Source organism: Mastomys coucha, unplaced genomic scaffold (assembly GCF_008632895.1).
Source record: "Mastomys coucha isolate ucsf_1 unplaced genomic scaffold, UCSF_Mcou_1 pScaffold7, whole genome shotgun sequence".
In the NCBI taxonomy this organism is placed as follows: Eukaryota; Metazoa; Chordata; class Mammalia; order Rodentia; family Muridae; genus Mastomys; species Mastomys coucha.
In genome coordinates, this window is record NW_022196913.1 from 18,515,847 (window position 1) to 18,532,882 (window position 17,036).

General features: G+C 35.3%; 1 protein-coding gene across 4 annotated transcripts in view; it reads left to right on the forward strand.

The window, feature by feature from the left end:
• The window catches only part of Arid4b (AT-rich interaction domain 4B), a 128,979-nt gene that overhangs the window by 96,680 nt on the left and 15,263 nt on the right, over positions 1–17,036 (forward strand). For 2 of the 4 annotated variants that reach the window (XM_031358983.1, XM_031358984.1), the window contains exons 17-19: positions 1,107–1,367; positions 12,493–12,577; positions 14,875–15,073. In XM_031358983.1, the coding sequence (XP_031214843.1) occupies positions 1,107–1,367; positions 12,493–12,577; positions 14,875–15,073 (545 nt within the window). The remainder of the gene's footprint in view (positions 1–1,106; positions 1,368–12,492; positions 12,578–14,874; positions 15,074–17,036) is intronic. The other 2 variants (XM_031358985.1, XM_031358986.1) reach the window with 2 other exon arrangements.

The following is a 17,036-nucleotide window of genomic DNA, read 5'->3' on the forward strand; positions in this document are numbered from 1 at the left end:
AGGACTTGAGAGTTTTTCTCCAACCTTTTCAGTACAGATTTATGGATAATATAAGAAGAACATAAAACCTGACATAGTGATCTCTGGAGTCTGTGGCGGGAGGATCAAAGTTGAAGGCTAAGCTTCCCTACATAATGAGACTCTGTCTCAAAGTTCCAATTAAGAAAAGAAGGAAAGGAATCCAAGTGTCCATGTTTAGAATCTGTGTGATATTGAAATGATGAAAATAGCTCAGTGTCCCTACTATGATAGTTGTGTTTCTGTTTTCTGTATTTAGAGTTGACCTCTAAATCTTCCTACTTTTTAAGAAGCTTTCATGTTGAAAGAATCTATGGCAGGAAAATTCAGTAAATGTCTGGTAAAGAGCAGAAATTGTGATATTTATATAGATGTAATATTTATGTGACCGTAGTAGAAAATCCCTGTGAAAGTTAAAATTATATTTCATTTACTTCAACATTTGAGAATCTGTTTTGAGCATATCTTAACATTACTAAGAGTCGCCATCAATTAGTGGCTATTTTGTTTTAAACATACTTATGTTGGACATGTTTGTTTTAGACTAAGTTTTAATCAGAAAGTGGTAATGAAGTAATTTTGTCTGTGTGTGTCCATAAGCTAAGCTTTACAGCACTTCATAATAAAATATGAGAGAGTGCTTAGTCAGCCAAACTAGTTTCCTATGTTCAACACAACTTATATTCCTTTGACTGGTGAAAATCAATCAATCAATCAATCAATCAATCAATCAATCATAATCTCTGTCTGTTGTTTGAGCAGGGTTGTTCTAGGTAGCCTGGACTGGCCTCTGAACTCACATTGATCCTCCTGCCTCATCTCCCAAGGACTGAGATTACAGTGCAGGATTTTTTTTTTAATGGACTTATTTTTGCTTCTTATTTTTCATCTAAAACTACCTTTCTGACACTTGTCCTCTCATACAGGTTTTAGTTTTAAATACTAAATTGAAACTCAGAGCATTTTATACACATGGAACCTGCTGTTCTGGAACAATCACAGCCACGATTTTTATCGGTATATGTGGTTTGGAACTGAAACTCATGAAGTAACTTTTATTAACTCTGCAATTTTTTAAACCTTTCAAGAGATGAAACCAATAAAGAAGAAGATGAAGATGATGAAGAAATAGAAGAGGAGGAGGAAGAAGACGAGGAAGAAGACGAGGATGAAGATGATGACGGCAACAATGAAGAAGAGGAGTTTGAGTGCTATCCACCAGGCATGAAAGTCCAAGTGCGGTATGGACGAGGGAAAAATCAAAAAATGTATGAAGCTAGTATAAAAGATTCTGATGTCGAAGGTGGAGAGGTCCTTTACTTGGTGCATTACTGCGGATGGAATGTGAGGTAACTTGAGTTTCAGCTAGTGATTATTACAAACACTTCTAAAATACTTTTCTATTTAAAAACTTACATAACAAATTACAGACTTACTAGTACTCTAACTGAACACATTAACATTAAAATATCAAGCTTTTAGTATGTAAATACCTCACTTAATGACACCCTACCAGCCTACTTCGTGTTTTCAGCACTTCACAGACATCTTTAGTATATGGAAAGTAGGTCTAGACAGTAAAGTCTAATACATGCTTAATAGAGTATACACTGGAATGAAATGATAGAAAAACCTCACACTGGTAATGGGTTTTGCTTTTTGACTTCATCATATCACTAGCAGGCTGCCTGCTTTCTCCACTTAAATCCCCCACACTCTTCTTTGTGGTCTTTCTAAGCCATCACACCATCCTTCGGTAGGCAAGGATTTCAGAGTCGGAATTTCTTAAGAAGCATCATTGATTTTTAAAAGACTTTATTATCAGCAGCTATATTACTACCTTTTCAGAAGTCTCAAGGCCGTACTTGTGTCTTTGAAACCATACCTGGAAACAGTGCTAAGAGAGGGTGCACCTACCACTGCTCCTGAGTCCAGGCAGTGAGAGACAAAGCAGAGGTCAAGGTACAGGTGTGATCAGTGACTTAGGATTTTTATCTTGCATAATTTTAGGGAATTTAATCTGAAGAGACTCTTTCAGTCTTATCTAAAATTGAGAAGTCAATTTTTTTTAAAGATTTATTTATTATTATATGTAAGTACACTGTTGCTGTCTTCAGACACTCCAGAAGAGGCCGTCAGATCTCATTATGGATGGTTGTGAGCCACCATGTGGTTGCTGGGATTTGAACTTCAGAAGAATAGTCAGTGCTCTTAACCAATGAGCCATCTCACCAGCCCCGAGAAGTCAATTTTTAAGGCAGACCACTTAGTTGTCTTTTAACAGTAACTTCGTTAACTTTGGAATGTTTATTTATTACATATGAAATTATATGTATGAAATCTAGTTGGAGTTTGAGAAATTAGACTCAGTTTCTACTGGTGGTTCTGTCAAGGGAGTTCTTGTGTTTTTTAGGAAGAATAGAGTTGTCAGGCTTTATAGTTAACTTTATTCTTGCAGAAGAGGTGTGGCTTATGGTCAAGTACCCACTGAGTACTGTGAATCCTTCAGTTTGGTCCCTGCTGTCACCTCTACACAAACACAGTGCTTAATGTTTGGGGGAAGTTCTAAGAAAACATTTCAAATTCTCATATCTTAGTAGCATACCTCTTGTTCTGTTGTAACAGCAGTAAGTTCTGCAAGTGTGACATAATCTGATTGCCTTTCTAATTTAAGGAAAGTATAATTTTATACTTTCATATATAAAAGCACATGTATGACTTTTAAAACATTAGGAAGAATATGGCAACTTAAGTCAAGACGGAGTTCAGAGACTGAATTTCTGGTCAATAAGATAGTAAAGGTATAGATTTCAGAATTTCTTACCAGTGCTTTGAAGTATAGTTGTTCTGCAGCCAGACTCTGCTAGTTGGTACATGGTACCCTGCATGCAGTTTGTCTCACAGCTGCTGGCTCTTCTGTCTTTATTGTATGAAAATTCTCTCATTGGCAGGTTGGCTGATAGTAGAAACCTTAGATTTTTTCTGTGGGAGTATTTTATTCAGTGTTGGGTGGTTTTCATCTTACTGAATAAAGGTGTTAAGGTGATCTTGTTCCTCCCTGAGGCACATGCAGCCTTCAGTGTACATTATGGAGCGTGAAGGCTGAGCCACCCTAGCTTCAGGACCAGCACGGGGTAGAGAGGCTTGTTGTCTCTCAGCTGTCAGCTTCAGACCTGTCCAGTCTTCATTCCTAGTTACGTTGCTAATTTCCACACAGGAGCAATTTTTCCTCTTGGCTTATATCAAGTGCTTTAAATTTCATGACCAGTGACTAGGATTTAGGCATTGTCCAGATTTCACAACATTCAGGCTTGATTATCTTTACTAATTGGTTTCCTAAGCAAAAGCATAGGAATAAAATATGGAGAAAATTATTTCACACTTTAAATGCAACTTTTTATAAAACCAGTAAAACCATATTTTCTGATTTTTAAGAAGAGATTGACTAACGAAAAGCATAGTTTTGTTAATGTTTGGGTTGCAGAAGGTAGAAAGAATATTCAGTATTTCAGTTTTGAAACTGACAGAAAGAAAGGAACATTTTAAGTTGAGGTATTCAGATTTGTAATGACCCAGGAAGGAAAGTGAGACCTGATCCAGCAAGTCATGCTTATATTATTGAGACAGATGCCGTCTGTTCTGACCTCAAGCAGTTCTGTGCTAAGAACTTTGCAAAGAAGAACCTAACAATCTCGATGAAGACCTCTGGGGTGGATCTGCATACTTCTGCAGCATAGAGGACAGGACTGTACTTCAGCACATTTAACAGTTAATCTTCTATTAGTGAGCATGACAGTGTCCCTACTGTTTTCTTCAGTAATTACCAAAGAGTGCCTTAGTGATAAACCAGCAAAAACCATTGTTATTGTTGATGTTTCTTCATGTCTGAAACTAATACAGAGGACTACAACAAATCACCATCAGCTCTTCAGTTATTTTCTGTGACTTTAGGGGTCTCCAGCATTATTATGTATATTACCATTTAAGGAAATGTTAGTCATGAAGCCGTACGCATAAAACCTTATGAAAACAGCTTGATTGGCATTCACACTGGTTCACAATGAGGATGCTTTAGCACATTGTGTATGAAGCTATTTATGTGTGTATTTTATCTGACTTTTTGTAAGAAAAATTTTTCTTTAAGGAAATAAGAATATCTTAGTTTTAAAAAGCTTTATTGTTGTTTTCTGTATTTTTCTTTTTTCTGAGATGCATAAATTTAAATATTGTTCATATCCCAATTTATAGTATAAAACATGTTAACAACGATTATATTAAATAAGCATTGGAAAGAGTTCTTTGCCACAACAAGGAAGAATAAAAAGTTTTTTATTTAAATTTACTTCAAGTAAGTTTGGAGCTCTTGAACCCAAACCACAAATGATATAATACCAGTAGTGAGTTTTTCTGATACAGTGATCTTAAGTTACTGCTAAATGATAGAGAATCACCATGCATAGGATGCTTGGATGGTTTAAATCCTTGTATGAATAATTTTTAATCCTTCCAAAAATAACATGCAATCTAGAAAAATAAATACAAATAAAATTAATGGATTAAAATTACAGTGCTTTTGAAAATATCTCTTTGTAGAATTTTAAGAATTATATTCCTGTGGGTGAGCTGTAGCTTAGAATTAGAAGGCTGGGAGTTGTCTAACATGTGTATCAGGAACTGAGCTTGGATCCTCTGGAGGGAGTAGTCTACACTCTTAATAACTGAGCCATCTCTGTAGCATCATTGACTTGTGATATAGAATATATGAACCTTAAGTGAGCCCTTATTCTTTTTTTTTAATTCCTTTTTTCTATTCACTCTCTTATTTTCTCAGTAGACTATTTTACATTTTTTTTCTAATTACCACTCCCTACCTTCCCTGTCCTCACTTTCAGCTGGTAACTGTGATAATGTGATTGGAAAATTGAAACAAGAAGAAATATTTTACTACTTTTGTACTAATTTCTTGCTTTTGTCTACAATCAGGCTGTGTATTTTTCACCTCTAGTCACAAGTTAATATCATGCTCCTGTCTAGATGTTGTCTTGTAACAGACACAGGCCTGTTTTCCTGATCTGTTCAAATTATCCCCACCACTTGTAGACTTGCACTTACTTCTGTCTCATAGAAAGTCTTGTCTTGAACCTGCCTGGTCCCACTATGCATCATCTCTGTGCATCACTCCATGAACTATTTGACAGTGTTGTTTGCATCTGTCCTGATTTCTCATTTATGGGCAAGCCCACTCAGACAGCCCCTCATCCCATACTTCTAGAATAGTATTTATCAGGACTACTAGGCTTGGCATCCTGTCTTAAACAGTAATGTTGTATCCAGCTAGTCACTCCTATGACACTCTTCACTTGGATTCTGGCTGCATCAGCTGCATTTGTTTTGTTTTTTGTTTTATTTTGTTTTTACTTTACCCTTAATTGTGCTTTCTTATTTATATTTGGAAGTTTTCTCTTTAATTTTTTATTTTATTTTGTCTTCTGGTAACTACTGCAGTTTGTTACTTTATGTTGCTGTTTTTCTAACTAACAATAACATGATTCATATAGTGAAGTTTTCTGGGATTAGGAATGTAAATTCTCTTCAGAACACTGAGCTAGTCTCTTTGTTAGCAAATGAGAGATTGTTTCATTGGGAATCCTCATTTCTTAGGACTTTCTTCTTTTTCTCTTTTTTTAAATTACTGAACTGTTACTTTTCAGCTTAGTTTTTCTGTTCTCTTTTTAGACTAGTCTACTAGTTTTTGTTGTACTTCAGTGTATTCCATTCAGTGGAATTAGTGTACTGAAGAAACCAAAGTGTACTGAATTAGTGTGATTCAGTGGATTAGTGTTTGATGAACATGCAAAATCATCATGTTCATGCTTTGAGATTATTGTAATAATGATTAAAAAAAGGAAATAACTCTGGAAAATCATCCGTTGTTCTTTAGTGTAAAAGTTAAAGGCCCATAAAATGTACCTCATTTGATAATGTTTGTAAACAAATACTTGTAAACTTGTTTTAGAAGATATTGACTTTTGAATTAATCACAGTGCAGGAATACAAGTGAAAATCAGCATCAACTTCATGAAAAAGATAAACAGTTCCATTATGGTTATACCAAAGAGCCTTGATTTTTCTTTGTATTTTCAGCTCAGACTGTTGAGTAAACCTGGGTCTGTCTCATTGAGTAGTTTTTTAGGTTGGCAGATGTTTCAAAAACATCCACTTGGACATGTTCCATATCATAATTTACAAACTAACAAGTACATTTTTGTTTTTGTGTAAATACGTACAAGTACAATTTCCTAAACTTAATCAATTATTTGAAAAACTCGATTTTGGGTATATTTTTAAAACATTTTGCAATTAGTGCCACAGCTCTTAACCATTTGCAGTGGCCTGAGCTTGGTCTATACTTGTCCAGGATGTTTTCTCGACACTACATGCTACCTCTCTGCCTATAGACAGACACTAGCATTAGGATCCTTAGGAAATGCTATTGTTACTGTGACTATACTGTTTTGTTAAGCTTCTTATGACAAAATTTAAATACAAAAATGCTGTCACATTCATGTTTCTGTCCTTCTGCTGTTATGTTTTTGGGGGGTGGGGGTGGTGAAGATAAGGTCTTATATAGCATAGGCTGGTCTTGAATTTCCTTGAAGGTGAGAGTGACCTTATTTATCCTCCTTTTCCATCTCCTAAGTGCTGGTCTTAGAGATTTGTACCATAATGCTCGGCTCTGTATCTTTTCCTCCCCTCCCCTGCCCTCCCCTCCCTTTTTGGCGCAGGGGTTTGGGGGGGTGTTGTTTCATTTGGTTTGGTTTAGTTTTTCAAAACAGGGTTTCTCCCTGTAGCCCCAGCTATTTTGGAACTCTCTGTAGACCAGGCTGGTCTTGAACTCATAGAGATCTGCCTGCTTTTGCCTACTGAGTGCTGGGTTTAAAGGTATGTGCCACCACTGCCAGACTGCTATTTATTCTTGATTTTGATGAATAGCGTTCATGTCATTTTATGGATTTAATAGTAAGAGAAGCTTGTAGCTTTCTCTGGTGAGAGCAAGTACTCAGCAGTCTCTGAATGGTTTCCTTTAGCTATGTGTCAGTATTTCAAATAAAATATGTTGTCAATAATTTATAAATAATTACTGAGTACCATTTTAGAATTTTGGTATTTAACTTAATAGCTATGGGTTTTTCTTTATAATAACCTTTACATATACTTTGGATAGTTTTAAAGAATTGTGTCAACTTGGTTTTGCTCTGAAAGTTTGTTTTTGCTTTGTTTGCTCTGCTTTGCTTTAAGACAGGGTTCCACTCTGTATAACTGGCTGGCCTGGAACTCACTGTGTATCCCAGGCTGGCCTTAAACTCTTGTATATCTTTGCCTCCTAAATGCTGGCATTAATGGCGTGTACCACCATGTCTAGCTGTTCTGACAGCATTTTTAAAACACCTGTTTCTGTGTGTAATTTGCTTTTTTTAAAAAAAAAAAAAAAAGTATGGCTGAGTATATATTACTATGTACATACAGTATTTTTTTTGAAAGGTGGGTTTCAGAAGATCTGTCGAAGTGGGCATAATAACCATTTTATAGACTAACGTTCTGCTGCTTTATTATCACCAAATGATTTGCCAACATAGCCAAACAAAAGTCATAATGCTTTTCAGAACTTGTAGTTTTCTCTGGTGAGAGCAAGTAGTCAGCGGTCTCTGAATGGTTTCCTCTTGCTATGTGTCAGTATTTTAAATATATTAAAAAGGTCACATCCCACATGGCCTCTTCTTTCAAAAGGTTTGTATCATTACTTTGCCATTGCTGTTCTGCATTGTCTCCTAGGTTCTAGCTCCTCGCACATAAGAGCTGTGTTGTGACTTCATGATGAATATAGTGATATGTGTTGAATAAATACACTTATCTGTATAATTTTGACCATTTTTCTAGGCCACAAGACATCTGAGTCCTTTATATTAGGTACTTTTAGTATGTGTCTTTGCAGGTTAGGCATTTGTATTTGCCTAGCAGTTTACATATATATCTAGATTCTATGTATAAGATTATTATATAATGTACTAATAATGGAATTTGAAAGCTAAGGCTAACCAACTGGTTTTTTTTCTCTTCCTTTTTTGGCAGTACTAAAGCTCAATTCTAGAGCCTTGCTTATGCTGACAAAGTGCTTAACCACTGAACTACACTGCTTAATTAAAATAATGAGGCCTAATTGATTAATATTTGTTTTAATTTTTAAAATATGTTTCTGAATAGGAAAAACACAAGACAACAATAGTTCTCTTCCCTTATGTCCTGTCAAGGTGAATCTTTTCTTGCTATGAAGAGGATATTTATTGTTTCTTGGTACTTTTTCGTAGAGGTAAAGGGTATGTGAGCCATCCAGTCAGTCTCTCTGCTTTCTTATAGGGCATAAGACTTTGTGCTTTGCGTGTGAATCAGTGGGGCTGGAGACATTTCTATCCTTGTTCTCCAGCCTCCTTATCATGAAGCATGCTGACTGATAAACAGAAATACAGTAATTTGACAGGGTTCATCTGAACAACTGTTGCCCAGGGTTGCTGGAGCAATCCTAGTGTTTTTTCTGTTCAATGGAGATCCGTGTTGGAATGCACATTCTTCATACCCTGTATTGTGATTCTCTTCTCTAAAGTCACTATGACATTTTCACCCATACTTTGTTCTTACTGGTGTTCCTCTCCCATTCTCTCCCTTATCCTGCTGCTTCCTGCTCTTTCTCACGTTGCTCCCCATTAAGATATATGTTCATTATTCCCATTCTAGTTTCATGATCTATACTCACACCTCTACATACATCTATCTAAACCTTAAAGTCTAGAATCTGCATATTTGGGAAAACATGAAATATTTTTTTTCTGAGCCTGTCTTATTTCATTTAGTGTAATGATTTCTGGTTATTCATTTTCCAGCATGTGCAATGATTTTACTTTTATTTATAGCTTGATAAAATTTCATTATGTATGTATATGTGTCACATTTTTATCATCCATTCACCTGTTAGTGGATAATTAGGTTGCTCCCATTTCCTAATTATTATGAATGGTTGGTATCCTATGTGATTCTTTTTTCTTTTTTTTTTAACCTATTTTTTTCTTCACTATCTTCATGTGTCTTTGTGTATGTATGTGAATGCAGATGCCCTTGGACTCTGTCCATGTACCTCTTATTTGCTGAGCTATCTTCCAGCTCCCTCCTATTGATTCTTAAAACAGTAATTAGCTTGGAGGAGCCTCCTGTACAGGGATAATTATGATAGTCAAGAGGATAAGGCTGTTATTACACACTTGCGCTATATTCTTTTATTATTATTTGTTAATGTTGGTGTTTGCTGAGACAGACACCACCCCCCACCACCACCCCCTTTCAGATTAGTTTGGAGTTCTCCATTCTTCTGTTTTGGCCTCCTGGGTGATAGATTATAGGTGTTCTTTAATGTGTTTAGCTCCAACAATTCAGGTCTTTTTTTGTTTTTGATACAGGGTTTCACTATGTAGCTCCTACCTGGCCTGGAACTCCATTTGTAGACCAGAGTGACCTCAAACTCAACAGAGATCTACCTACCTTTGCCTCCCCCTTGTGTTGAGATTAAAGACATGCATCACAATATCCAGCAATTCTAGTATCCTTTAAAGTTGTATTTTGAGGGATGAATAAATGTTCTATTTAATAAAGTATCTTAGTGAAAAAAAATTTAAAATATTTTGCTTTTCTATTTCTTAGTTGAAATTTTTCTCATTTTTGCCACTTCCTTTAAAAACATTGGGCTTTAAATTTTTGTACTATTTTAAGATATTTGAATTCCCAGTAATCCCTACACCAGAGTGAAAAGCAGGAACATCAGGAATCAAGGTCAGTCTCAGCTACATAGCAAATTCTGGCTAGTCCACACTACATTGAAACAGTGTCTCAAAGCAAAACAAAAGATCAGCTTGATCTACAGAGCAAGTCCCCAGACAACCAGGACTGCACAGAGGAATCCTGTCTTGGGGGTGTGAAGAAGCAAAACAAAGAAAAGATATTTGAACTGGAACTAAATTTCCTGTTTTCTGTCCACACCAAATATCTACTCCCATTATCTTTAAAAATAAGTGTATTATTGTCTCTTTTTAGCATATACTAATAATAGTATATATGTCTTAGTTTCATATAGCTTAAGCAGACTGCAGCTTTTGTTGTAGGTCTGAGTAACTTTCATTTAGTTGGGTCTTCCTGTTGCCATCTGATAAGGATTAGTAACTATGCTGCTTTACCTCTTTCACATACACATGTAGGGCTTTGTTTGTCATCATTGCTGGCTTGAGTTTGGTTCTACTTTTAAATTTATTTATTATTTGTGTGGAATATGTTTGTGGGATGAGTGCACCTATGCATGCCACAGTGTGCATGTAGAAGTTAGAGGACAACATTTTGGAGTTATTTATCTCTTTCCACATTTACTGGGTTCTAGAGGTAGAACTCAGGGTTTTCAGTCTGCATGGCGAGTATTTTTACTTGCTGAGCCATCCATCTTTCTGGACCTTTGTGATAGATTCTTGCTGTGTTGCCCAGGGTGGCCTTGAATTCCTAGGTTCAAGTGATTCTTCTACTTTCAGGTATCTGAAACTTTAGGTCCATCCAGAATCCTGTTTATTCTTATAAAACTGTAGTATCTCTAGGAAATGTTAGATTTGGGAAGCCAATACTCTACCATTCATAGATCCTTTGTCCCCAAATGGCTTTCTTAAGCATAATGCAGTTTTTTAATACTGCTGTGAAAGGCAAAATGTACTGTAATGCTAGGTATATACTACTGTACCAGGCTAAGTATCAAAGGAGAAGTAATACTTGCTTTACAGCTTTCTCAAGTATTGTATGTTTGAGCCTTTAAACCCATATATAGTATGCAGGTTTAGTTTTCATTTACTGATATGTTAGACTTCTAGTGTTGTAAATGGTTCAATCAGTCAGTCACATTATAGAGACATTGAGATGTGTCCAGAATGCATCCTCTAACTCCTCATTATCTCTTTTATGGCCACCATCAGGTTTAGCCAGTAGGAACCTTAGTGTGATCCCATGTGGAGTTGAGTCATAAGTTTCACAGTGGCCGGTGAAACACTAACCTAAGGGTTGCTTTAGATATTCCTAGGTCTTCTGTTTTTGTCTTAACATGAAAACATGTTTAATCAAATGATGACCTGGTGGCTTTTTGAGATTGGGTCACTCTTTGTAACCCAGACTGACCTGGAACTTGCGATTTGTAGCCAGGCTGGCCTGAAGCTCCTGAAACTCTTCCATTAGCCTTTCAAGGCCTGATTCATCACAGCTTGTTAATTTAGTTCTTGATTTGGGACCATTGTTACTTCACTATAAGCTTGTAATAATGAAGACATTTTAATCTTAAATCTTATTTTCAGGTTTTTATGTTATTAAAGGCTGGAGTCACAGCTTAGCATATGCAAGGCTATAATTTTTAATCTCCAATACTGCAGACAGATAAATAAACAATAACAAATAGTCATTCTTTTTATGGATATAATTTTAAAACAGAAAAGGAGAATGACTGAATTGCTTTCTAACTTTTTTTTTTAAGATTTATTTATTTATCATATATATAGCACTCTACCTTCATGTGTGCCTGCAGGCCAGAGGAGATCATAGATCTCATTATAGGTGGTTATTAGCCACCATGTATATAGTTGCTGGGAATTGAACTAAGGACCTCTGGAAGACACAATGCTTTTAACCTATAAGACTTCTCTCCAGCCCCCCCAGTGTTTCTTTTTTTTTTCTAGCTTATTTTTTTATGGAAAAATAAGTACTCTTTTTGTTTGTTTGTTTGTTTGTTTATAGCTTAATGTAGTCAGTAGTATTTTAGTACCTTGTAAAATCCTGAAGACTTTGAACATTGAATTGAGAAGTCATCATAGCTCTATTGACCCTTTAATGTTTGTTAATATATGAAAGAAGCTTTTTAGAACACAGAAAACTTGGGGCAGAATAATGTTTTTTCTAGCATTTTATGAGCAGCATCAACCCCCAACTTCTGGCACCTCTCTCCCCAGGTTATTTTCATTCTCTAAATAGCAATAGGAGGCTTTTCTGTCAGAGTATTACTTAACTACAGCATGCTTTCTTGATAGGTCTAGAGGGGAAAAAAATGCCTACCCATTTTTAACGGCAAAATAAATGTGTAGAAAAGATTATAATTTTTCAATATTTACTGTGCGTGAATGGTTTGAGTGGAGCAGTAGTAAACGTAGAGGATTCATGGGGGTTTGGTTCAGTCAGTAGCTATAGTGACCATGGACAGTCAGTTTGATTCTCGATTGCATACTCATCAGATTTCTAAGAGCCTTTGAAGTTGTAAAATGTTAAAACTCAATATTTGAGTTTCTATTTGAATATAGTATAGTTCCTTCAGTAGCTTATAGCTTGCATATTTATGCTCATTTCTCTTAATTTTAGATATGATGAATGGATTAAAGCAGATAAAATAGTAAGACCTGCTGATAAAAATGTACCAAAGATAAAACATCGGAAGAAAATAAAGGTAAAGTCTTGATTTTGCTATGCACCATTAGCTGTTAAGTAAATCCATTTCTGATCCTCCACCCCCCTAAAAGGCAATTAAATGTACATGTGTGGGCATGCGCTAATTCTGGTATTATTGTCTCCTTTAAATAACACTTTTACCTAATATTAGACTTTGCTCTAATTACTTTTGTTACCTGTGGAAAGGTTTTAGGAAAGTGCTAAGTGATCTTTAAACCTTTTCAGTCTCAACATTGTATAAAGCCATACAACCAAATTGCATTTATCTGTTTAAATCTTTTCCTGACTTTTGTAGTTCCCAACTAGGAGCCATCAAGCATTTTGGGTAGGGGATGTAAGTAGATGTAAGGTGGAGAAGAGATGTCTAAGGACAGGAGAGTCTATCTCTTCTCTATATTACTGGATACTGGCTCAGAATGTTTTCAATACTCTCTTTACTACACACTCAATAGCTAATATAGGATCTATGCTCTCATGTGCAAAATTGTACCACTGTGCATGATAGAATAAAAACCAGATCATTATTATGGCTTTGAAATTTTTAAAAATCATTTAAATGGCTTTTTATTGTGTGTAGTTGACATGCTTAGTAATAATTCTGAAACTCAGTCTCCTTATTCCAGTGAAGAGCTGTTATGGTCCTGTTTAGGGACCCCTTTGTGGTCTTAAATGATGAATGCTTTTATTATTGTATTGAGTCTTTTTTAAGTTTCTAGTACAGTAATCCAGTACTTAAAACTCAGGATTTCTTAAACTCTTTATATTCTCACTGTTGATCCTATTGGAAAATTTGTAAACCATGCTATATTTAGCATTGTTTTTAGTAACGGAAGAATATTTGTTAAAATGTTTGTTAAAAACCCAGTGTCTTTGTACAAAGTAAGCTTTAGCATTTCTAAATAGACAAGTAGGAGAAGCAGTGTTTGAGTCATACACATGAAATGTTCTCTGAGTATCTGTCTCTGTTCTCTTCTTCATGCTAACTCAAGCATGTTAAAATTCTTGTTCATAAGAAAAGAGGCTTGTGAATTGGAAATTAGGAGATTCTAAAAGGTTTCTTACATTACCATCTGGTATTGCACATAACCTCCTGCCCTCTCTTTAAGTTTTCTCATGAGAGCTGTTGTTGTAGAGACTTCTTTGCCACTAAAAATTATTTAACTTGGACTAAAGTAAATTGTTTAAGCCTTCAATGTGCATGATAGGTTGTGATTTCTGAACTCAAGTCATAAAGTGCTTAAAAAATGGGAGTAACAGCCATTGCAGGCTGTGTTAGTTCACCTGCCTTCTTAGGGTGTTCTGAAAGTTAGGCCAGATCACAGGAACTCACTATTGAAACATGTACCAAGTCACTTGGAGAACACGTTAAAACAAGCTTCCTGGCTCCATCCTCAGCATTTTGATTCTTCTCTCTAGGGGACTGTTTTTCTAGCAAGTTCTCAAGTTTCAGGGCCAAGGACCCCAATTGAAGGACAGCTACTATCTGAATGTTAACTGTTACATGTAAGGGAGTATTTCTCTCCTTGCATATCTCATGTGATGCTGTCCTTTGGAGACTTGTGAAAATAATCACTCATGCTTTTAGTCTGTCTGTGTAATAGAACTTCAGAGTTGTTGCTCTAAGTCACACTTTAGAGAACCTAAATTGCAGAACAAACAAACAAAATCGCTGATAGGAAATATCTTACATAGCCTTGACTTCTCTATAAATTGAGTTTGAGAAAACATCAAGCCTTTGAGTGAGGTAGGAAGCCTGTCTCTGAGCTCACTTCACAGCAGGTCAAAGCTGTGTAACTTACTGTAAATTTCAAAGTACAGAATATGGCCATTCCAGCTTGTTGTTTTACAGTGAGAATATTAATTTTCATATAAAGTTGTTGAAATTGAGTTTTTTCTTTTGTAAATATTAAATTTGGATTTATGTTTTAATTTTTAAGAATTTATAAGTTATTAGCAATACTTATTTGCTGGTCTTAATCACCTGTCAAATATCATACCTACTATTATATTATAAACACAAAACAGTTTTTCTCTCTCAGTGTTTTCATGAATAATCTAAAAAAGAGTCAAATCTGGTTATTTTTCTTTTCTTTTTTATGGTATTTTTCTCTTTTAGATATTTAATAACATTCTTTAATGTTGATTTAAAATAGGATTATGTTTGTAATAAGTTTATGCTTATTTTATATTTTATCTATTACATATTATTTTACATATTATAAAACATAATTATATAATACTTCATATGTTATAATAAGATTATAGCTAATATCAATACTTTATTTTTTAATCTAGAATAAACTAGACAAAGAAAAAGACAGAGATGAAAAATACTCTCCTAAGAACTGTAAACTTCGACGCTTGTCAAAATCACCGTTTCAGTCAAATCCATCTCCTGAGATGGTTTCCAAACTAGATCTTGCTGATGCCAAAAACTCTGATACAGCTCATATTAAATCTATAGAAATTACTTCCATTCTTAATGGACTACAAGGTAAACATAATTGTTGCATGCAATTATTTAATTTTAATTTCTATCTTTAAATGAGTTTTTGTGTAGTGATACATGACTGCAATTCCAATACTCTGAAAGCAGAGGCAGGAGGATTGACAGTTGAGGCTAGCATGAGCAATATATCAATAGTCTGTCTCAGGGGAAGAAAAAAAGCCTTACGTATTCTTTCTCCTTCCACCCCCCAAAAATCATCCCTGAAGTTACATCTTATAAAAGTGGCATCAGGTTATTTTTTGTTTTTTTGTTTTGTTTTACCAGAATTTGCTCTGTTTATTGTTAGCACCTCACAGTGCTGGGTTTCTCTAGTTCTTGTCAAACATCCTTTTTGTTGTGATATAAAGCATAGTTTGTGTTATATGTTAATATGATAATGCAGTTCTGGAAGTTGTAAAGAGCTTATCTGCCTATTTTGATTTATGGTTATGGTTAAAAGAAAGGCAGAGAACTGGTCTGGAGAGGTGGTTCTGTGGCTAAGCACATGCTGCTCTTAGGGACCTGAGTTCAGTTTCCAATACCCACATGTTGAGTCATAAGCACTTTAATCCAGATTGGAAGGGATCTGACCCCTTCTGAACTCTGTGGGCACCAAGCACACATTTGGTGTATACCCATACGTTCAAGTTAAACATTCATGCATACAGAATAATAAAAATAAATGAATTAAATTTAAAAAGCAGTGGGATTATTAAATCTAATATGAAAATGCATTGGAATAGGGATCCGATCTACAAAATAAGTTAAATTAATTCTTCTCCCTAAAATATTTTAAATTGCTCATAACTTGATTTAATTATAATAGAAATTAGATTTTCCCCTTATTTCAGAAGACTACATATGAATTCATTATATAAGCCTACTGCTATATAATATTCTAAAGTTTGCTTTAAAATTCTGTAGTATATCTAATGTGTAGACTACTATATAGAAAAAAATATATAGTTTAAAGAATAAGAATTCGACACTTCAGTCATAAGCAGGTAGTAGTTAAAATAACTAGATGTACCTCTTAGGAGTTCTCACCTAACTTTATATTAATCATTACTTTTAAAGTAGGATTTAATTGTTTTTGGATATATACCTAAAGAAGATACTGTTGGGGCTGGAGAAATGGCACACTGGCTGCTCTTCCAGAGGTTCTGAGTTCAATTCCCAGCAACTACTTGATGGCTCATAACTATCTATAATGGGATCTGGTACCCTCTTCTGATATGCAGGCAGAGAATTGCTTATATAGTTAATAAATAAATCTTTAAAAAAGAAGATATTGTTTAGTTTAAAATAATGCTAAACATTTAATATAAGTTTGTGAAAAAGCATAGGTAGAGGTTATCTTCAATGTCATTTGGGCCAAGTGTGGTGTGCATCTTTAATTCCAGTACTCAGGAGGCAAGGGCAGGCAGATTTCTCAAGGGTTCAAAGCCAGATTGGTCTATATAATGAGTTTCTAGCCAGCCAGGGCTATATAGAGAAACCTGTCTTGAGTAGACTCTCTAGCTCATATTCTGATTTCAGAGCCTGCTTCATTGAGAGCTTAACCCATGATTAGGGTCATAAGTGAGTTCTTGGAAACCTTGGTGCTTACCACAGATAGAACACCTGTTATAGACACAAGGATGACCAGTGAGATATATGCAGTGGGAGTAGTAGACTACTGTCATTTTAACTCTACATAGTTTATCTCCAGTGCTTATCCTCAAGTTGATAAGGATGTTTTTGCTGGGTGTTGGTAGTTGATCTAGGAAGCAGCAACATAAAAGATATGGAGAGAAGAGCTGGAGTTTCATCTGCACAGTCAAAACAGGATGTTGCCTTTAATCCCAGCGCTTGGGAGGCAGAGGCAGGTGGATTTCTGAGTTTGAGGACAGTCTGGTCTACAGAGTGAGGCCCAGGACAGTGAGGGCTACACAGAGAAACCCTGTCTTGAAAAACTGAAAAAAAAAAA